Consider the following 22,944-nt stretch of genomic DNA (forward strand, 5'->3'; position numbering starts at 1 on the left):
AAAAAAAAAAAAAAAAAAGAATGATTGCATATAGAGTCCTAGAGCTGGATAGGATGTGGTAAGGTGGCTTTGGGAATGGTGAGCAGTTCAGCATACCAAGAATATAGAGGTGTATAGGGTTGGGAACAAGGAGGGCATTGTGTTCTTGGAAAGCTTTGGGGCCTGAAATATGGTAATAATTGTCCCATCTTGTAGGGTGATTAAAAATTACTAAATGATTTTTAGGCAGCACATTGGCATGATTGGTGTGACATTTTGTAACTGGTAGTAGGATGTATGGCTGAATAGAAGTGGAGAGAATGGCATGGACATCATTTAGGAGATTGTTGCTAAAATACAGGCAAACGAATAGGCCTAACCTGGAGTAGGGGCCATAGGTAAAAAGAAAAGAGGGAAGGCATTCAGAGACAACTTCTCTGAGGGAGCATTGATAGCACTTATTGGTTGATTAGGGGGTAAGGCAAAGGGATAGGTCAAGGATGATTTGATGATAAGATTTTAAAAATAAAGGGTAAAATGCAAGATTAGTTTGATATAAATGTAGGAGTTTTATGATTGCCTTTCAGGTGTTAGCTGTTCAGATGAAGATGAAAAACCCAGAAAACGAAGGCGTACAAACTCTTCCAGCTCTTCTCCTGTTGTTCTGAAGGATGTTCCAAAGGCTGTTGTCCCAGTGTCAAAGACAATCACCGTGCCTGTGAGTGGTAGTCCTAAGATGAGCAACATCATGCAGAGTATTGCCAACTCCTTACCACCCCATATGTCTCCTGTGAAGATAACCTTCACCAAACCATCCACACAGACGACGAACACAACAACGCAGAAGGTATGTGGTGGAGGGCTCTGCCTATGGAGTTATTTCCATCTCTTTCAGATAGTGTGAGTTCGATTTAACAAATATGTATTGAGTGTTTACTATGTGCTTGGCATTATGCTGGGAATATTCATATTTCTTACTTTTATTTTTTTTAAGGAATTATTTTGTTTAATTTTATTTATTGTCATTATTTTATTTTAATGAAGTTGACCAGAGAAAGACAGAAAGAGAGAAGGAAAGTGAGAAATTAAGCTGCCAGGTCCGGGACTTGAATCGTGATCAGACCTGTGGATAACCTGCTGGTCCCACACATTTCTTACTTTGTTTAATTCTGTACATAAAGCTTTGGAAGAGGTATTATTACTTCACTTTTCGCAGATTAGGTTCAGAGGTGGTAAATGACTTGCCAAAGATGACATAGCCAGGAGATCTCCCAAGAATTGTGCTCTATTTTGTAATGGCAAGAAATTACAATTAGAAAAGTTCTTAAACATATTCAAGGGGACTTCAAAAGTTTGTGGGAAATGAGTATTATGAAAAAATTATGCATGGATTTCAAAATTTTTTTGCACCCAAATAAAATTTTATTTTCTAAAAAGTTCCCATGTATTTATACCTGTTAAAGTTTCTTTATTCTACCCTCTTACTTTCTTTATGGTTTAGCCTGTTAAAGTGTCTTAGGGCAGAAGTCATTTTTCTTGTGAATTCTGAAGTTGTTGCTCCATTGGAGGCTTTTTTTTGTCCCCCCACCCCCATCCGTTTTGATTTTCTATTTGGCACTTGTGCTTGCCAGAGAGAGAGAGAAAGAAAGTAAGAAAGTACTCCCAGGGAGCATAGCCACCCACAATCACGTCTCCATTCTCCTCTCAGGATCTTGGGCACGCATGTACATGCACTCAGTGAATTTAAAGCTGCCTGATTTGGGACTTGAAGTGCAGTCAACTATGTGGGAGTCTAGCAGTGTAAACATTATGCCATCTGCTGGCCCCTATTATTATATTTTTTAGAGAGATTTTTGCTATAGGGCACGTGTGTTCACCAGAGAGAAAGACAGAGAGACAGAAAACAAGAAATCATCCCCCCCAGGGGAGGACATGCTAAAGCCCCTTCTCCTTCGTTCTTCTCTTGGGATTTTGGGTATGTACACACATACACACACACGCCTGGTGTGAGTTTTAAGCCACCGGGTCTGGGACTTGAACTGAGGTCGACTATGTGGGAGTCCAGCGACATAACCATTATGCCATCTGCTGGTCTCATACTTTGAATTTCTAATAACTCTTAGTCTCTGAAAGTTTCCTCTTAAAAGAGCATCCTTTTCTTTCTTTCTTTTTTTTTTTAATAGACCATAGATTCGTTTATTTTTAACACCCATCATGCCATGAATTTATAGGGAATAGGTTCCAATAGCTCTGGCTCCTTTTCATTGATTCTCACAAAGTCTGCTTCTCTGGGTGGAGCAGGCTGGCGCTTCAGTTGCCCTTTGGCTTCCTTTTTTTTCTGGTCATTTTCCTTCACATGTTTTAGGAAGCCATCTCTGCTCTTAGAATACTTATTAATATGCTCAATATGCACATTTATTTTCTTGGCAATAATCTTGCCCTTAACTTGTTTGTTTACAACAATGCCAACAGCATGCTGGGTAATATTTTAGACTCTTTCAGTTTTGCCATGATAACATTTGTGGGGCATTCCTTTTTGAACAGTACCCACCCCCTTAATGTCTACACTATCACCTTTCTTATATATTCTCATTTATGTTGCCAAAGGAACCACTCCATGTCATTTGACATAGAGGGATGGAGAGAGAAAGAAAGGGAAAGTGAGAAGGCAAGCCACCAGGTCGAGGACTCAAGCTGTGTCAGTCATGTGGGAATCCAGTGCCCTTAACCACCACGTCACTTGCTGGCCCCCATTCTTTTCTTTTCATAGGATCATTTTGTTCTCTCTCTCTCTCCCCTTTTTATTTTTTTGTGCTGTAGGGCACATATACTTGCTGGGTAGAGAGAGAGAAAGCATTCCTTGGGAGGATGGCCATGCTGTAATCCCCTCTCCTTTATTCTTTTAGAATTTTGGGCACAAGCATGCATGCATCTGGTGTATTTTTCAAGTCGCTGGGTCTGGGACTTGAACCGCACAATTGGCTGTCTGAGATCCAGGCCTGAACTACCACACCATCAGCTGGCCTCATTTTATTCTCTTATCTGATGAAACTAATCATAATTAAAAAAATTGCAAGAGGGCACATGCGTCAGAGAGAGAGACACCCCTACCCCCATGTGATGTGGTCACACTGTAGTAGTCACTTCTTCAGCTCTCCATCCTGTCAGGATTTTGAGTGTGAACACACATATGCTAGGAGTGTTTCATAGGCCCCTGGGACTAGGAATTGAACTGCGATTGGCCATGTGGGATTTGGCTTTCTATGAATGGTGCTTAACTGCCATGGTACAGGGCCAGCCCTCATGATAAATTTTTAAATCTTTCATATTCTTTCTTTTACCTTAAGTTTCTTTTATCTATTTGTTCTGACCTCTGTCTTTCATTTCAGAGTTTATTTTAGTATCTAGCTACTGCTTGAATATGAAAGTAAGCACTAAAAAGTTATCAAAAGGCTCTGTGTGTTTGGATGGGACATGTCTACTGGTGACTTTCACTATGCATTGACCTAACTGGACTGTCGTTAAGGAACACTCCTACCCCTTCATTACTACCAGTTGTCATTATCTTTAGGATTTTTTCATCTGCGAAGACTCTTTAGTCTCTTGCCTTGAGTAAGAGTATAAATGGCGGGAGGGAGTTGTGTGGTTTTACCATTCATTGTATAGACTCTATTTAACCTATTCTCAGTAGAGCAGTTGTCTCCTTTAACTGTGCCTGGTGTTATCAGATTTCCCTGGGATTCAGTCTACCTTAAGAGAATAAATTCCTAATCTTTTCTGTAGAGTGGCAGAGTATAACAGAAATCTAAATACTTCTTCAAAAGATTTTTAATGAATCTTCCTTTTTAGTCTCACTTTTACCCTTACTTGGAAATTCCTGGTGTACTTAATTTTTTTGTCTTTCTGAGATAATGCAAGTTGTTATTACTATTCTGTTTGATGCCTTAGGTTTCCATCTTCTTGAGTATGCTTAACCTGTTACTACTTGTCTTTGTTCCAGTTTCCAAAACTTTGTAGCTGTTGTCTCTGTTCTGTTATGACCTTACAGGGTTATATGTCTTTTTCCCTTAAAAAAAAAATCCCTTTATATTGTTTTAGAGAGATTTGGGGAAAGATTAGAGAAAAATTCTGTGTTCAGTGCATGGTCTTTCTATGTTTAAATCTATGTTTAAAACTTTCACTTATAGAACCTTATTTGAATTTCTTGGAAAAATATCTTTATATGATGTTTAAAAAATTATCATTATTTTCTTAATAACCAAAAGTGATAGTGAGCTGACCTATGGGATGTAATTCTATTTTCAGTCAGAGGATGAGAGATTATAGCGTATTAAAATCAAGCAAGGTTTTTTTTTTTTGTCCGAGGATCCTGGGTAAGAACTCTGGCTTTTCCAGGATAACTGAACTACATTAGGCGCTCTCTACTCTTTTTGCTCATCTATAAGATGAGAATAATGCCAATCCTATGAGGTTATTGTGAGGATTAAATGAGATTGAACATTTAAAGTGCAACTTAAGGTACATACACAGAGAATGGTCGCTTCCTTTCCCTGTAGCTATTTAATGGATTTCTGTCTATAGGGCATGTGCTCTCGCCAGAAAGACAGAGAGAGACAGACAGAAAGCGAGAAATCACCCCCCCCCCTGAGGCGGGGGGGATGGGCATGCCGCAATCCCTTCTCCTCCATTCTCCTCTTGGGATCCTGGGCACGCATGCACACGCGCCCGGTGTGAGTTTAAGCCACCAGGTCCAGGACTCGAACTGCTGTCGACTACATGGGAGTCCAACAACATAGCCGTTACGCTAACTGCTGGTCCCAAATTTTTAGTTTATTAATCTTCTCATGAAAAATCCACACAATCACCACAGATAGTCTTTGCAGAATCTTTACTCCTTTGACTTTCATTCTGTTCTTGCATTTTTTTCGCTGTTTTCTTAATGTCTTTTTCTTCTCATAAGAGTTCATGCCTTTCAAGTTCATTTTTCTTTGCATCATCCAAAGAATCGTAAATCATACCAAAGCTAGTTGTCTTGCCACTACCAAAATGGGTTCTGAACTTAACCACGAAGACGCCATCTGGTGTGGTCTTGTACATCTTCGCTAGTTTTTCCTGAATTTTCTGTCTTAGGTACTGTTGCCTTCTCAGGGTGAAGGACAGCAATGACCATTTGTTTCCTCTGAAGTAGTCTGTTGGTCATGAATTTCCTGGTTCGGATAGTTACTGTGTCATTCATGATGGCAGTATATCTTCAAACAGCCAGGGAGGGAAAGACAATAATGAGTGTTTCTAAATAAGTGAATTCATTAGTTCACTGAAGCTTATCCCTTAATATATAGAAATGAACTATTTTTGGTGATTTTGTAAAAGTTACACTGAACCTAAGTTTTGCATTTTTATCAGATGACTCTGAAATATTCTTCCCGAATGTCACTTTTTAAAAATATTTTTATTTGGGACCAGCAGTTAGCGTAATGGCTATGTCGCTGGACTCCCATGTAGTCGACCGCGGTTCAAGTCCTGGACCCGGCGGCTTAAACTCACACCGGGCACGTGTGCATGCATGCCCAAGATCCCGAGAGGAGAATGGAGGAGAAGGGATTGCGGCATGGCCATCCTCCCTGGGGGGTGATTTCTCGCTTTCTGTCTCTCTGTCTCTCTCTGTCTGGCGAGTGCACGCACCCTATAGCAAAAACCTCTCCAAAAAAAAATTATTGTTTTAATTTTTTAAAGAATGATTTCCTTTATTTTATTTATCATTATTGTTATTTTTAATTTGTCCAGAGCGAGAACCCCCCCCCCCCCCCCACACACACACATACACACATACACAGAGTCCTGCCAGGTTCAGAACTCCAACCATGGTCAGCCATGTGGGATTCCAGCATCTTTATCCACCGTGCCATCTGCCGGCTCCTGAATATCACTTTTCATACAGTATTATAGTTACTGCTTTCTGGTGTAATCAGCCTACAATACTGTGATTGTGTGTGTGTGTGCGTGTGTGTGTGTGTGTGTATAGGGGGATGTGGTGGTAGTTTAGACAGGATCTCACTGTGTCCCAGTCCTTCTGCCTCACTCTCTTGAGTGGCTGGGATTACAAATGTGTATCACCAGAGCATGACTTTTTTAGAGTGAGCTGAGAATTGAATCTGAGCTCTGCATGTGGCCTCAGCTCGCCGGGCAGCGATACTTAGTTGTGTTACTGCAGCCTCGCCTCTAAATTTTTAAGTCTACTTTAGTGTTTTTATTCTCTTTGTTATTGGATCCTATGCTACTAATTGTTCTTCTCTTTCTGCCTTCTTATCTGCTCTGGTATTTGGGAAATAGTACTGTAAAGCTGCAGCTAAAAGAGTACCTGCCTCTCATCTATGTCCTGTTTCCTTACTTTGTCTTATATTTATTCATTATTCTTACAACTAGTTGACATATGGAAAAGCTTTTTATTTTGTTTCTTTTAAATAATATAAGCCGCTTAGGGAAGAGACTTTAAAGTCTTATTCATCACAGTGTTTCTTAGTATTTAGAATAGCCCTTGGCATAGAGTGGACATTAATAATTTGCTGAATGAGTGAATGACTCGATAAATTACATAATAAATACATCTGGTTCCAATACTGGCTCTGCTATCTTTCTTGAGTCTCAGTTTCCTTCTAAGACAAAGACCAATAATAGTAATTACTGGAGTTACTGGGAGAATTAAATGAGATAATTATGAAAGACACTTAGCACAGCATATGTAATGAGTGCTCAGTAAAAGTCACACTTGTTAAGTTTCCAGTCTGATAAACTTACATAAAAGTACTTGGTGAAGGCTTACCTATAAATGAAGTCTATGAACTCTTTATTGTGTGTGTGATTTATTGGCTTTACTGTATATATATCTATTTTTTGTTTTCCTTGGTTTCATTGAGTGATAGCTGCCACTAGTACAGTCCCAGGGTAAGTACACAATTAAGAGTTTTCTTTCAGGCCAGCCAGTGGCATAGTGATTAAGGTGTTGGAATCCCACAGGGTCGACTGCAGTTCGAGTCCTGGACCCAGTAGCTTGAAACTCACACTGGGTGCATGTGTATGCATCCCCAACATCTGAGAGAAGAATGGAGGAAAAGGGACTGTGGCATATCCATCCCCACTGGGAGGGATGATTTCTTGCTTTCTATCTCTCTGGTGAGAGCATGCACCCTATATTGAAAATCTCTAAAAAAAATACTTTCTCTCAGCACCAGCTACCAAATTTTACCCTCCCACTACCACTACACAGGGAACTAGACCTTTAATTTTGTTTATTCTTTTGAATTTTCAATTGTGAATATTGCTGATCATAAGTTGGATCATGAGTTGTCAGACTTGTGTTGCTCATAAGAATACATATTTATCTCCAAATGTTAAGTGTGAGCCATACCATGAGATTCAGATTTAGAATTTTAGATTTGTCTTGCTGTGTTTAAGAAATAAACATTTAAAACAAATTAAATGGAAAATAAGACTCATTCATTTTACAAATACTTATTAAGCATCTACTCTGTTGTAGATATAAAACTGTACTCTTCATGAGTGTTTAGTGCTATCAGTTTTATTATATCATGGACAAACTAAGTGTATATAGGACTAATAAATACTTGGGTGTTTCATTTTTTGTTTTCTTTTTGCTGTGTAATTAGAATATTTTTGAAATCTGTCTAAGGCTGTTGACATTACTGCATTCACTTTGGATTTCTCACATATTCTGTGTAAATCAACTTAATGATTATTTTAGGTAAAATGACTTACATAGGTATAATTATTTATCAATTTGCGGAGCTTATTCAAATTAACATAGGTTGAATATTTTCAAGGTGGACAAATTTCCACCCATGTCAATGTAGTACCTTCATTTAAAAATATAACATTGGTACTTTGTATAAACAAAGCAACAGAATATAGCCTTATGCTTTCTTGTGCTTGATTGATATTTTTCATTTTGTCCTTAGGGTGCAAGTCCCAGCACTCTTAAGGAGTTTTTTGTGAGTGCTAGAAGGTCAGTAATTTGAATTATGGCCTGAATAAACACTGTTTGGTTCACTCAATTCAAACCCTTTTATTTCCCCTGTTGTGATAAGAACTGTGAAGTCAATTTTCCCCAAAGTAGCTTCTTAATTTTGGATGGCTCCTTTTTCAGTTCAGAAATCTTGTAGACTAAAACTCAAAATATGTTTAAATCTATAACTTAAAACATGTTCTAAATGTAGATTTATTTTGTTGAAGTTTTGTTTTAATGTTAGAACCTTTCATGCACACTCCAGTTCTTAAATTGAAAAAAAAATATTTTTATTTAACTTTATTTATTTTAATTTGATCAGCAAGGTACTGTGTGTGTGTGTGTGTGTGTGTGTGTGTGTCAGAGAGAGAGAGAGAGAGAGAGAGAGAGAGAGAGCAAGCAAGCCACCAGGTTCAGGATTTGAACTGCAGTCAGCCAGTGCCCTTAACCAGCATGCCACTTGCTGGCCCCAGTGCAATGGAAAATATTAACGTAAGTGTGAACTGCCCCCTTTCCCTTGCCTATGACAGACATTTCGAATTAGCCATGGCATACTTGCCTGCCAATTCTTGACAAATCCTTATCTGTGCTGCCAAGTCCTTATAACTATCATCCTCTTAGAAACTACCACTACTAGTTCAGAGATGGCAAAACTGAAACATAGTTGCCATTACTCTAATTTCTTTAGCTGTGGTAGTAGCTTAGTTCTTTGGATTTGCAGGGGTATCAGAAATTGGAGAAAAGATTTAAAAAAGTTTTATTGATGAAAAAAAAGTACATAAAAATACATTTCCAGATACCTTCACTGATCTTGTTAACATTAATTAGTAAGCTATTAATAAGTACCATTTGTTGATTGCCAAATATTGAACACCTGCTATGTGCCTAGCACTTTTAGATGCTTTACATCCTTATCTCATTTAATTCTTCTAATGATTTTACATGGTAGATTTTATTATCCCCATTTTATAGATGAAAGTTGGTGGTGCCCATAGATTTTAATGTGTCCAGGGACATGCTGTTTGTAAGTGGCTGAGGCAGGATATAAGCACAGATTCATTTGACTCTTAGTTTGTGGTCTTTTTACTTTATTTGGCCTACTTCTCAGTTTCTGTGATGGTCAGTGGTTGTTTTTCTAATACTCTTATATAGGTATTTGCCAATCAGGTCTGTAAGTAAGTATGCTGGTCAGCTCTATATAGGTGTTTGCCAGTCCAGACTAAATGTGTCTTTCTCAACTCCTCAAAAACTTAACGAATAACTTGTGTCTTATAATTCTCTATATATAATAATAACAGTGTTATAGTCAAAACTTATTTGAGATTTAGGTACTGATTATGGATAGTAAATTTCAATTGACTGGTTTAACTTTAGAATTTTTTTTTTTTTTAAGAGAGATTTTTGCTATAGTGCCTGTGCACTTGCCAGAGAGACAGAAAGCAAGAAATCACCCCTCAGGGAGGATGGCCACACCACAATCCCTTCTCTTCCATTCTTCTCTTGGGATTTTGGGCACACATGCACATGCACCTGGTGTGAGTTTGAAGCCACCAGGTCTGGGACTCAAACTCCAGCTGACTATGTGGGAGTCCATCTATGTAACCATTATGCTATCTGCTGGTCCCAGGATTTTTTTTGTTTTTGTTTTAATTTTTAGTTTGTTATAGGGCACATGTGCTTGCTAGAGAGAGAGAGAGAAATCTCCCCCTGGGGGAATGGTCACAGTCCCTTTTCCTTTCTCCTTTCAGGATTTTGGGCACACATGTGCCTGGCCTGTTTTTCAAGCTGATGTGTCTGGAATTTGAACCAATGTAGTCAGCCATCTGGAATTCAGCCACCTTAACCTCCATACCACTTCCTGACCCTCAGATCTTCTTTCTGACTGATACACAAATGAGAAAATGGGCCACTGTCAGGTAGGTGGTTAAGGTGAATGGATCCCACATGGTTGTGTGGGTTAAATCCCAGACTTGGTGGCTTGAAAAACACTGAGCACATCTGTGGCAGCTTGAAAAACCTACTGGGTACCTGTGTGTCAATGTCCAAAATTCCAAGAGGAGAGAAGATTGAGGTGTGACCATCTTCCTGGGGGGTGAGGGGCTTTCTCACTTTCAGTCTCTTTCTTTTCTCTCTCTGATGAGCGCATGTGCCCTATCACTAATTTAAAAAGAACGAGAAGGAGTTCCTCCATTAAGTTCCTTGGATTTTTCTGTTTTATTTTCTTTTTCTTCTAAGAGACTTTTTGCTATAGGAAGTGTGTGAGTGCTTGCCAAAGGGACAGAGAGAGACAGAAAGAGAGTAAGTGAGAAATCGTCCCCCAAGGGGGATGACCACGTCACAATCCCTTCTCCTCCATTATCTTTTAGGAATTTTATGCATGCATGCACATGCTCCTGGCATGAGTTTCAAACTACCAGGTCCGGGATTCAACTGTGATTGGCCATGTGGAAGTCCAGCACCTTAACCACTATACCACCTTCTGGCCTCCAAAATTGTTTTTCTTTACCAGATAGGTATAAATAATTTTACTCAGAAAGGAAGAAGATTGTTCTGTTTGGTTATCAGTATGCCACCGTTATTCTCACTCCAGAATGAAACTATGATACTACAGATTTAAAATGATTTTTGTGTTCTTGACTATAAAATGGGGATAATGATAGTATCTGTATCACAGGATTGTTAAGAGATTTAATTAAGCTAATATATATTAGTTCTAGGAACTTTTTTTTTTTGTCAGGGGTATGTGTGTTCGAAGAGAGACAGAAAATAAGAAAACTCTCCTATCCCTCCATGGGGAATGATCACACTCAGTCTCTTCTCCATTTCTCTATCCTTTCAGGATTTAAGTACATCCACCTGGTGTGTCTGAAGCCAGTGGTCTATTCTCTCTGCCTGTCAAAATATCAGAATTTGATTACTTTTTATTTCTACTATTAACACTCCATCTAAGCATCCTCCATTATTTCTTGCCTGGACTACTGCACTAGAGTTTAACTGGTCTTACTTCCGCTTTTGCCTCTCACCACATAGCGCCTAGTGTGGTCTTTTAAAAAAGAAATAGAATTTTGTTATTTCTCTGAAACCCTCCTGTGATTTCCCCTTATAGTTAATATAAAATCTAACTTTTACTTTGGCTTAAAAATGATCTGGCCTCTGCTAACTTTTCCAGCCCCTTCTTGTGCTATTTGCTTTTGGTGTACTTGTTTCTTTCTGTCTTTCAATGTATCAAGCTAATTTTGACCTTAGGTCCTTTACCCTATACTGTTCTGAAGTGCTTTGCCCTAAATCATGTATTATTTTCTAGCCATACTGGCTAAACCTTGACACTTCTTTCTTGCCCCTTTTTTCCTTCATTTTTTCATATCAATGTATGAGCATATCCTGTTGATTTTACTTGTAAAATACATTCGGAATCTTTACTTTTTACCACTTTTATCGTGAACACTTTGGTCATCATCATTTCTGCTTGGTTTATTACAGGAGCTTCCTAATTTGTCTTTGTTTATACCTTTACTGCCCTATTGTACTTTTCACTTCACAGATAAAATAATGCTTTTTTAAAAGAAACTACTTCTTGAATTGTAGAAAAATTGAAAACATAGTACAGAGTTATCATATACCCACACCCAGATTCCTCTGTTCATAACATTTTACATTAGTTATAGTTAAAACATTAATGCATTAATACTAAGGTCCATGATTTATTAAGATTCCCTCATTTTTAACCTATATTCTTTGTCTGCTCCAGGACCCCATCCAGGATACCAGATTACATTTACTTGTAAGATCTCCTTAGGGTTCTCTCAACTGTGAAAGTTTTTCATACATTTCTTGTTGTTAATGATCTTGACAGTTTTGAGAAGTCAAGGACTTTGTGGATTCCCCGCTAGTTTGTCAGATACTTTCTCTTGATTATTCTGGTGTTAAGGGTTTTGCCAAGAAGACCATAGGGAGAATGTGTGGTTCTTATCATGTGAAGGTGATACACTGTCAGCATTGATCTTGCATGAGCTAGTCCCTCCTTACTTTTCTACAGTTGTCTCCTACTATTATTTTTCCCTTATAAATTCTTTTATTTTTTTTTTTGAGAGGTTTTTGCTATAGGGCGCATGGGCTCGCCAGACAGACAGAGACAGACAGAAAGCGAGAAATCACCCCCCAGAGGGGATGGCCATGCCGCAATCCCTTCTCCTCCATTCTCCTCCTGGGATCTTGGGCACACACTCACACGCGCCGAGTGTGACTTTAAGCCGCCGGGTCCGGGACTCGAACCGCTGTCAACTACATGGGAGTCCAGCGACATAGCCATTATGCTAACTACTGGCCCCTTCCCTTATAAATTCTAATCCTGTTTATTAGGTACTTTAAGTTTTTTTTGGAGAGATTTTTTTATTATAGGGCGTGTGTGCTCACCAGAAAGACAAAAAGAGAGAGACAAAAAGCAAGAAATCCCCCCCCCAAGGGTGGATTGCCACACTGCAATCCCTCCTCCTCCATTCTCCTCTTGGAATCTTGGGCATGCACACACATGTGCCTGGCGTGAGTTTAAGCCACTGAATCTGGGCCTCAAACCACAGTCAACTACATGGGAGTCCAGCGACATAGCCATTATTCTAGCTGCTGGTCCCGGTACTTCAAGTTTTTTGAATATCACTCAGCTTGCTTCTGCCTCAGGGCCTTTGCTATTTATCCTCTGTGCCACTGGAATTTCTTTTAGATGGCATCATGGTTTACACCCTTACTTCCTTCTGGTTTCTGCTCATGTGTCACTGAACAGAGAAGCATTTGTTGAATACTTTACCAAAAATCATATAAGGAGACTGGCAGTGGCATGGTGGTTAAGGACATTAGAATCTCACATGGCTGATCACAGTTGAGTCCCAGACCTGGCAGCTTGCTTTCTCACTTTCTCTCTCAGTCTGTCCCTCTCTAGTCAAATTTAAATAAGTAAGTAAATAAGTAAATAAATAAATAAAGTTAAATAAAATAATTCTTTTTAAAAAATTCATGTAGGGCCAACCAGGTGGTGTGGTAGTTAAGACGGCTGGATTTCACGTGACTGAGTGTACAGTTTGAGTCCTGGACCCAGTCGCTTGAAAACACACTGAGCATGTGTGCATGTGTACTTGTGCACATGCCCAAAATTCTGAGAGGAGAATGGAGTAGAATGGATTGCGGTATGATCGTCTTCTCTTGGGGATTCTTTTGGGTTTTTTTTTGAGAGGTTTTTGTTATAGGGTGCATGTGCTTGCCAGAAAGACAGACAGAGAGACAGAAAGTGAGAAATCACACCCCAGGGGGGATGGCCACTCCGCAATCCCTTCTCCTCCATGCTCCTCTCGGGATCTTGGGCACGCACCCACACACGCCCGGCGTGAGTTTAAGCCTCCAGGTCTGGGACTCAAGCTGTGGTCGACTACGTGGGAGTCCAGCGACATGGCCATTATGCCAACTGCTGGTCCCGGGGATTACTTCTTCATTTCCTTCTCTTTTTCTTCCTTTCTCTGTCTCTCTCCAGTAAGTGCATGTACCCTATATCAAATTTAAAAAAAAGTCATACATTATTACCATCATCTTTTATTCCCTTACCCTTCTTCTTTTATTATTATTATCATTATCATTAAGGTTTTTGCCACAGGGCCTGTGCACTCTCTAGAGAGAGTGAGAGGAAAGTTGAGTAATAACTTCCCAGCGAGGGATGGCCATGGCAAAAATCCCTTCTCTATTCTCTTCTTGGGATCTAAGGCACACAGACATATGCACACGGCATGATTTTCGAGCCACCAGGTCCGGTCTCGAACTGTGGTTAACTATGTGGGAATCCAGGGCCTTTACCACCATGCCACCTGCTGACCCCTTTCACCCTTCCTTATTGTCTCTTCCTGTTAGTCTCCACATGACATATATTTACTTTTTTATTTGTTTATTATTTCTTTCCTCTTCCTTGAATATAAATTCCACAAAAGTATGAACTTTATCTGTTTTGTTCATTCTATTCCCCAGCCTCTAGACCCATGCCTGGCACATAGTATATGCTTAATAAATATTTATAAATGAATCATTGTTCATACTATTTTCTAAAAAGATTGTGCCAGTTTATACTCCCCCAGCAGTGTATCATATGTTTACTTTGTTGTATCTTGGGTAGCATCGAATATTATCTTTTAGAATATTTGAATGTTTAAAACTGTTGCTTTTAATACATTTTGATGATTAGTAAAGGGTGTCTTTATATATATTAAATTGTATATTTCTCTCTGTGGAATTCTTCAATTTCATGTTACAATTTTTGAATTGTATGTACCTGTGAATCTAGATACACTAGTAGTATAGTAGGTACATGAAAATAACTTCCTTTCCTTTCCTTAGGTTATTATAGTGACCACTTCACCAAGTTCAACCTTCGTTCCCAACATTCTCTCCAAATCCCATAACTATGCAGCAGTTACTAAGCTTGTACCAACATCAGTCATTGCTTCTACAACTCAGAAGCCACCAGTGGTTATAACTGCTTCACAGTCCTCTTTGGTCAGTAGTAGCAGCAGTGGCAGCAGCAGCTCTACGCCATCGCCTATTCCGAGTACAGTTGCAGTAACTGCTGTGGTATCCTCCACACCCTCTGTGGTCATGTCAACAGTAGCACAAGGTGAGTGGTAATTTATCATTTAATTCTGTCCATGTAGGTGTATGGGAATTTTGAAGAAAATTCTGTCGGTATGTTTCTAGCTTTGGGTATGAATGTACCTACTATTAGAGCAGAGATTACCATCCCCTACCTCACAGTTAGAGAATTTGAAGATAGTGGGTTACTGAGTTTTCTTGTACTCATACATTTATGCTAAGTATTTTTCTTTTTTTCCATGTGTGTAGTACCTAATCACCTATACAATTTAATAGTCACAAAATATAGGCTAAATCTTGTCACAATTTTTAAAGGACCATACAAATACCTTTAATGAGTGTGTGTGTGTGTGTGTGTGTGTGTGTGTGTGTGTCTATGTAAAACTTGAAATTATATTGCTTTAGGTTCTTCAGAAGAAACCTCAAGCGTACACCCTTTCCAAAATAGATAAAAAAGGAGGCAATGAGGATGATCTCAAGGGCATACTATTTGCCTCTTCCTTATTTTTCTAAATTCTTCTGTTTTGATAGTTGATGCCTGCTTTTTCTTTCTCCCGAGTTCTTCTGTTTTGGTAGATGAAAGAAGTATTAAGTGAGAGAGAAACTGAGAGCTGAACTTACGGATGCTACTTAATGACAAGAGAAAGAAAATGTGGAAACCTAAGTTCCATTTTGGCTTAAATCAACCTAGCTCTCCTATATCTTTGTATTCTTCCTATATGAAAGGCAAATAGTATACTATCAGAAATTTCTTGGGCTGGCAAGTGGCATGGTGGTTAAGGGCGCTGGACTCCTACATGGCCAACCACGGTTCAAGTCTTGGACCTGGTGGTTTGCTTTCTCACTTCCTCTCTCTCTCTCTCTGTCTCTCTCTGATCAAACTGGAAAATAATGATAATAATAATAAATAAAGTTAAATAAAATAATTATTAAAAAAAAAAGAAAGAAATTTCTTTTACCATGTGAGTAAGTCTTAAAAGAGGGATCATAGAGAATCATGTATTGTACAGGTTTCCTACCCATGTTTATACTCTATCAGAGGAAGCAAAGAAGCAATATAGAAGGGTACTTCACTTTTTTTTTTCTTTTTTTGAGTATTTCACATTTTTATTGGATTTTCCATGAATAATACATAGTTTCAGATAGATTAGAGCTTAAAAATAGCTTAATTTATGCTCTGGTAGTGAATGTAAGCACTCAAATTGAAAAACACAGTATCATAATTGCTTTACTAATGTATAGTATGTTCTGTGTAACTGTTAGCAAGGAAATGGTTGCATAGATACAGATGCTGGTAGTATTCCTTCACACTGTAATTGTTTGGTAATATGTGAACCTTTTTTATTTTCTGGCACTTGATGTCTCAGTCAGTGATAGGAAATAGCAGGTTTCAGATTTTATCTTATATGTTATTTTAAGTAATTTTTCTTTTTTACTTTTATTTATTCATTCATTTGTTTTAACTTGACCAGAGAGAGATACAGAGAGAGAGAGAGAGAGAGAGAGAGAAAGAAATTGAGAGAGAGGGAAACTGAAAAACAAGCCACCAGGTCCCAACTCGAACCATGGTCTGCCATGTGGGAGTGTCCAGCGCCTTAAATACCTCACTACCTGCTGATCCCCATATCTTAAGTAATTATTATTATTTTTTTTTGAGAAGTTTTTGCTACAGGGCACGTGTGCTTGCCAGAAAGACAGAGAGATAGACGGAAAGCGAGAAATCACCCCGCAGTGGGGATGGCCACACCGCAATCCCTTCTTCTCCATGCTCCTCTCAGGATCTTGGGCATGCATGCACATGCGCCCGGCGTGAGTTTAAGCCTCCAGGTCCGGGACTCACTCCCCAGGGGGAATGGCCGTACCACAATCCCTTCTCCATTCTCCTCTTGGGATCTTGGGCACGCTTGCACACGTTCCCGGCGTGAGTTTAAGCCACTGGGTCCGGGACTGAAACTGCGGTCGACTACATGGGAGTCCAGCAACATAGCCATTACCATAACTGCTGGTCCCCATAAAATTTTAAAAACCATTTCAGCTTTATTTGTGTAGCAGTAGATGATAATATAGTAGTATTAAATATAGAGATAATTTATAATCTGTATAAGATGCTGGTTGCAAACTTGTTACTAATTCATCATTTTAAATTGGAAGGTTAATAAAGGAAAGGCCACCTGACTAATCCTGTTATCAAAACTAATACAAAATTTTTATCTATTGATGTTTGTTTTTTCCTTCCAGTACTTAACACACAGTTTGCTGAAATTTTACCATATTACAAGGATTACTGTTCTCATGAAAGATGGGAGGTATTTCTTTCTGTTACTAATGAAATATCTTAAGGCCAAATAACTAGTTCATGCTTCTATTTTTTTATTCTTATTTTTCTCCAGGGATCCTCTGAATCTTCTAGGAGCTTATGACTTCCTTCATGTTTTTGCTTTGCTTCTTAGCATCCTTCTTAGGTACTGGGTCATCGAAAAAGTCATGATGCATTTTTGCATAGAAAAAGAGAGAAAAAAGAAGTCATGACTTTTCTAACGACTAGTAATACAAGGTAGCTGGACATGATATCTCAGAGAGTTCTCTGAAAGTCACTGGAAATCAATAGAGTATGAGAGATGTGAAGTAAACTATCTGAATATAAATACTCAAGGAAACTCTATGTTATCTTGTTTCTATTTAAGATACAGATGCTTTTAACATCTGAATTCCGTTTCTACAACTAAGTCAATAAGCAAATTGGTTGATTAGTGAGGAACTTAAAGGTGGATGTCTTGTGGTATGTCATGGCAATACAGTTTGTATTTTTCAGTCAATACTGGGTGATACTACACTAGAATAATATAATTCTATCTATACAAAAGCATACATTATGCAAGTATAAAAAAGCAACAAGACATACAACACAATAATATAAATCCACCATAATTGTTTTTATTTATCCTGAATACTACTATGGGTGCACAATAAAGTACAAACTTATAAACAAAATATATGCTTTTTGTAGTGAATATTAACCAGCTGTGGGAACGAGACAAAGACAGAAAGGAGATTCTCCACATAGTAGAACTGGTTATAAGTTGAGTAGTATAGGTAGGTCATTAAGTGAGGAGTGGCTGTACTTAATTTAGATATTACTAGTGCTAAGAAATTAAGGCATTTTATTTAAAAAAAAAAAGGTAAATACTAGCAGAGGTGATAATACCCAGACTGCAGTTTTGATTCTGACTTTCAGAGCTTCTGTTAGCCACTCCTGTGTGGCTAACTGGACTTGGACATTCGGTGTCGGCTTTTCTTCATCATTTTTTTTTTTTTTTTTTTTTATTTTGCTATGGAGCACATGTGCTCACCAGAAAGAGAGAGAGAGAGAGAGATAGAGAGAGATAAATCACTCCCCAGGAGGGATGGCCATGCCCTAATCCCTTCTCTTCAATTCTCCTCTCGGGATCTTGGGCACACACGCACATGCGCCTGGTGTGATTTTAGGCCACTGGGTCTGAGACTCAAAGTGCCGTCGACTACATGGGAGTCCAGTGACATAGCCATTACACCAACTACTGGTCCCTTTTTTTTTTTTTTTTAAGCAAAAATTAATCCACTTATTATAGGCTAGTGATATTCCAAATGTCTGTGGAGCTTCTACTGGTCTTTTAATTCCTTCAGTCTTCTGATGGCAGACTTTACTGTGACAGCTGAAATGGTGTTGCAGGTCCAGGCACCACTGGCTACCATTTTCATTCAGGAACCACAGTGCCAGAGCCCTAAAGCTAATCTCTTCATCTTGGTTTTGCCACAGAAGGAGCCATACTTGGCGTGCTGACTTTCAATATTCTTCACCATTTTCTAGAAGGAGGCACCATAGCGGGTCCCTTATTTACAGACTATGCGGACCTTCCTATGGTGTTGCAGGTCCAGGCACCACTGGCTACCATTTTCATTCAGGAACCACAGTGCCAGAGCCCTAAAGCTAATCTCTTCATCTTGGTTTTGCCACAGAAGGAGCCATACTTGGCGTGCTGACTTTCAATATTCTTCACCATTTTCTAGAAGGAGGCACCATAGCGGGTCCCTTATTTACAGACTATGCGGACCTTCCTGGTGCGTTTAGCCATATTGCCACCAACTAGGTCTGAACCCAGAAAGCAGTGTTTTCTTTTATTGTGGTCTAGGCACAGACTGTTGTAGAGCTGTTGTAGCTGTGGTTGTTCTTTTAGGGGCAACGGGTGGTAGAAGGGAAAGGGGTCTTAGTAGCAGTAACTTGGTGGGTGACTCCGTGTTCATAACTGTAGAGATGGTTCCAAAGGTTCAGGGCTTATGGATGGTTGGCTCATACTGTAGGAAGGGAAAAGAGCTCCTTAATACTTTGGACATGGGAACTCCTAAAATACTAATTAGAATGGTTATTTTGAGCCGGTAACGAGGTAATGATATTTTTTATTTATATGGACAATTTACATCATGCAAAAGTAGAATTAGTAAAATGAATCCCCATGTTCCCATTATCCATTTTCTTTTTTTAATTTAATTTAATTTTAATTTCTTTTATATATTCAATCACTATACATCACTTAGCTTGTAAAGTGAATATTCCCAATATGTATACACGTCACCCCAGTCCAACTGAGGATGCTATACTATTATCATCAATAAATAGTAATTCATTTCTGTGTCCCATAAATGTCTTCTCTCTCTATTTTTCTCCTTAATGTCTTTCCTCATATTCTCCCCTTCTCCTACCCTCTTCCCACACGCTGTCCAGTTTCCATAACCATTTTATATGCTTCTGTATCCTCTAATCTTTCAGTTTCTACCATAGATGGCAGGTAGTTGGTATATATTAAGTTGAGACATACAGTGTCTCTCTTTCATTTACTCAGCAGTAAATCTTCCATATTCTTCACCCACTTTCTATCAAAAGTCAAGGTCTTATTTTTTATGGCTGAGTAATATTCCATAGAGTATATGCACCACACTTTTTCAATCCATTCATCTGTTCGTAGATATTTGGATTGGTTCCATTTTTCAGTAATCATGAATAATGCTGCAATAAACATAAGTGTGCAAGCACTTTTCCAACTGAGTATTCTCTTGTCCTTTGGGTAGATACCCAGGAGTGGAATTGCTGGATCAGATAATAGTTCTATTTGTAGATCTTTGAGGAATTTCCATATTGGTCTCCACATTGACTGGACCAATTTACATTCCCACTATCAGTGTAAGAGAGTTCTCCTTTTCACCAGAGCCCTCACCAGCACTTACCATTTTTTGTTAATCTTTGCCATTCTGACTGGGGTTAGGTGGTCTCATTGTGGTTTTGATCTGCATCTCCCTTATGATGAGGGATGTTGAGCATTTTTTCATATGCTTTTTGGCTGTTCATATGCCTTCCTTAGAGAGTTGTTTGTTCAGTTCATTTTCCCATCTTTTAATTGGGTTGATCATTTTTTGGGGGTAAGCTGCTTGAGTTCCCTGTGTATTCTGGTTATCAGTCCCTTATCTGAGGCATAGTTTACAAAAATATTCTCCCATCCTGAGGATTGACAATTCACACTGATTACTGTGTCTTTTGCTGTGCAGCAATTTCTTAATCTGATGTAATCCTACTTGTCTATTTTTGGGATTAGTGCCTGTGCATTGGGGAGTCTTATTTAAGAAGTCTTTGCCTACCCAATGTCTACCAGAGTTGCCCCACTATTTTTCACCAGTAGTTTTATAGTTTGAGGTCTCTAAGGTTTAGATCTTTGATCCACTTTGAGTTGATTTTTGTCAATGGTGAGAGATATGGGTCCAATTCATCTTTCTGTAGGTGAATACCCAGTTTTTCCAGCACCATGTGCTAACAAGGTTTTCCTTTTCCCACTGGATTGACTCTACCCTTTATCCATTTTCAAGGAATTTTTTTATGCAAATTGTAAAATTATATATAGTACTTTTACCTAGAATACTTTAGAATGTATCTTTTAAAAAAGATAGTAACTCAGAACATCCCTAACAAACCTAAAATTTTATAATAATTTCTTGACATGGTAATTTATTTTTAAAGTTAAGATTCAAACAGGTCCACGTTCTGCATTGATTAATATGGTTATGTCTCTTAACTTACGGGTCTTGCTTTTTTTCCTTGCAATTTATTTGTTGAAGAAATGTCTTTTTTTTTTTTTTTTTTCCTGAGAATTTTATGTAGCCTGGATTTGCTGATTTCATCCACATGGGGTGATTTAACAAATTCTCTTATTTAATTTATTTCCATGAAACTGGCAGTTAGATTTAAATGTTTGGTCAGAATTCAAGTCTGACTGTTTTTGGAGATAGGAGGAATGAACATTTTATAAGCAGTGTTATGTATTTCCTGTTGCTTTACTTTAAGAGTCACGTAATGTCAGATTTTTCTTTTTAATAATGTTAACATTGATCAGAGGATACAAGTACTACCAAGTGGTTTTAATACTACTAATACATTTTATTTAGACCTGTTTTATTGGTTGTTGCAACATGGAATTTTATCTTTTGTTTTCTTCATTTATTAGCTAAAATTCTTAAATTGTTTTTACCTTATTATTATTGCTTAACCTGCGGCACAATTTATGTAGGAAAAGCAGAGTAAGTGCTAGATTCATCCCTTTTGTTGCATGTTTTCAGATGAGTTGATTCCATGACCAGTGAGATTTTAATTTCCCATGTCATTGAGATTTTTTATGTCAATCACTGTATTCTTCATGCTCAAATGATATCCCCTCTTTTCTAGTGGGTGCCTCTTCAAGTTGGCTCTTCCTGAATTTTTTTGACACAACTGCAATAGGTTCATCTTGCTTACATTTTCTGTCTCAAACTTGGTATTAAGACATTTCTTCACAGAGAGTTGGTTTCTTTTGCAGAATCATACTTAACTGCAACGATCTGAACACTGTGGTGGTCGTTGCTACTGGATTGGTGATTGTTTCTACATCTTTTTGGTGGACAGAGCTAGTCTTTTTTTTTTTTTAAGGAGGAAATACATCATCAGTTTATACTGATATCACCATCCAAGTGAGAAGGGCTTGTAGTTTTTCTGATTGTGTCTTGATATTTTTTTTCCCTCTTATACTTAAAATCCTGTTTCTAAATCATTAATAATATATTAATAATAATATATAATAGTTTCAAAGTAATGAAAGCAGTATTCTTATTAATAATAGGATTACTGAACTGAATTTAAGATATTACTATGGTTCTGTTATTTACAGTAGCCTCTTTTTTAATTAAAAAATTCATATTCTAACTTACATATTTCTTATAAACATGCAGAAAAGAGTCTTCAGTCCCTGTAGGAACATACATCAAATTACTGTATTTTGTAAAAAAGAATTATTTATTATTATTATTATTTTAAAATTTGCTATAGGGCATGTGTGCTCACCAGAGAAACACAGACAGAGAAAAAGAAAGTGAGAAAGCAAGCCTCCAGGTCTGGGACTGAAACTGCCATGTGGAAGTCCAGCACCTTACCTAACTCGCCATCTGCTAGCCTTGAAATTACTGTATTTTAAAGTCACTTGAAATAATTATTTGTATTTCTGCATTAATTTGATAGACAATTAGGTTAATTTATTTTTTATGGATTGTCATTTCATCTTTTTTTTAATTAATTTATTTTTTTTAGAGGTTTTTGCTATAGGGCGTGTGCGCTTCCCAGACAGAGAGAGAGAGAAAGACAGAGAGACAGAAAGCGAGAAATCACCCCCCAGGGGAGATGGCCACACCGCAATCCCTTCTCCTCCATTCTCCTCTTGGGATCTTGGGCACGCACACACACGCTCCTGGCGTCAGTTTAAGCCACCGGGTCCTGGACGCGAACCCCGGTCGACTATGTGGGAGTCCAGCGACATAGCCATTATGCTAACTGCTGGTCCCTCATTTCAATATTTTTTACTTAGTTTTAACTGTAATTATATTAATTATAATAATTATAGATACTATTGTAGTAGTAGTTTCAAAATCAAATCCATGAAACAAGGTAGACTGTGGAAAATCTAGCTTTTACCTATAATTCCTTTACTGTGTTCTGTCCTTTCTATATCATTTTATTTATTTACTTAGTTTATCTTTCCATTTTTTAAAACATATAAACAAATTTGTATCTATCATATTTTGCCTTTTTCTTAAATAAAGCATAACATTATACACCCCGTTAATGTAGTTTAATATTTGAAAGGGGTAATTTTTTTAAGAATTATTTTTATTGAACTTTACTTATTTATTTTAGTTTGACCAGAGAGGGACTGAGTGTGTGTGTGTGTGTGATAGAGAGAGAGAGAGAGAGAGAGAGAGAGAGAGAGAGAGAGCGC

General features: G+C 38.1%; 1 protein-coding gene across 13 annotated transcripts in view; it reads left to right on the forward strand.

Annotated features, from left to right (window-relative positions):
• The window catches only part of EMSY (EMSY transcriptional repressor, BRCA2 interacting), a 119,247-nt gene that overhangs the window by 22,870 nt on the left and 73,433 nt on the right, over positions 1-22,944 (forward strand). For all 13 annotated transcript variants that reach the window (XM_027774247.1, XM_006141017.3, XM_006141015.3 and 10 more), the window contains 2 exons: positions 567-826; positions 14,369-14,645. In XM_027774247.1, the coding sequence (XP_027630048.1) occupies positions 567-826; positions 14,369-14,645 (537 nt within the window). The remainder of the gene's footprint in view (positions 1-566; positions 827-14,368; positions 14,646-22,944) is intronic.

The sequence above is a fragment of the Tupaia chinensis genome, unplaced genomic scaffold (assembly GCF_000334495.1).
Source record: "Tupaia chinensis unplaced genomic scaffold, TupChi_1.0 Scaffold000047_1, whole genome shotgun sequence".
In the NCBI taxonomy this organism is placed as follows: domain Eukaryota; kingdom Metazoa; phylum Chordata; class Mammalia; order Scandentia; family Tupaiidae; genus Tupaia; species Tupaia belangeri.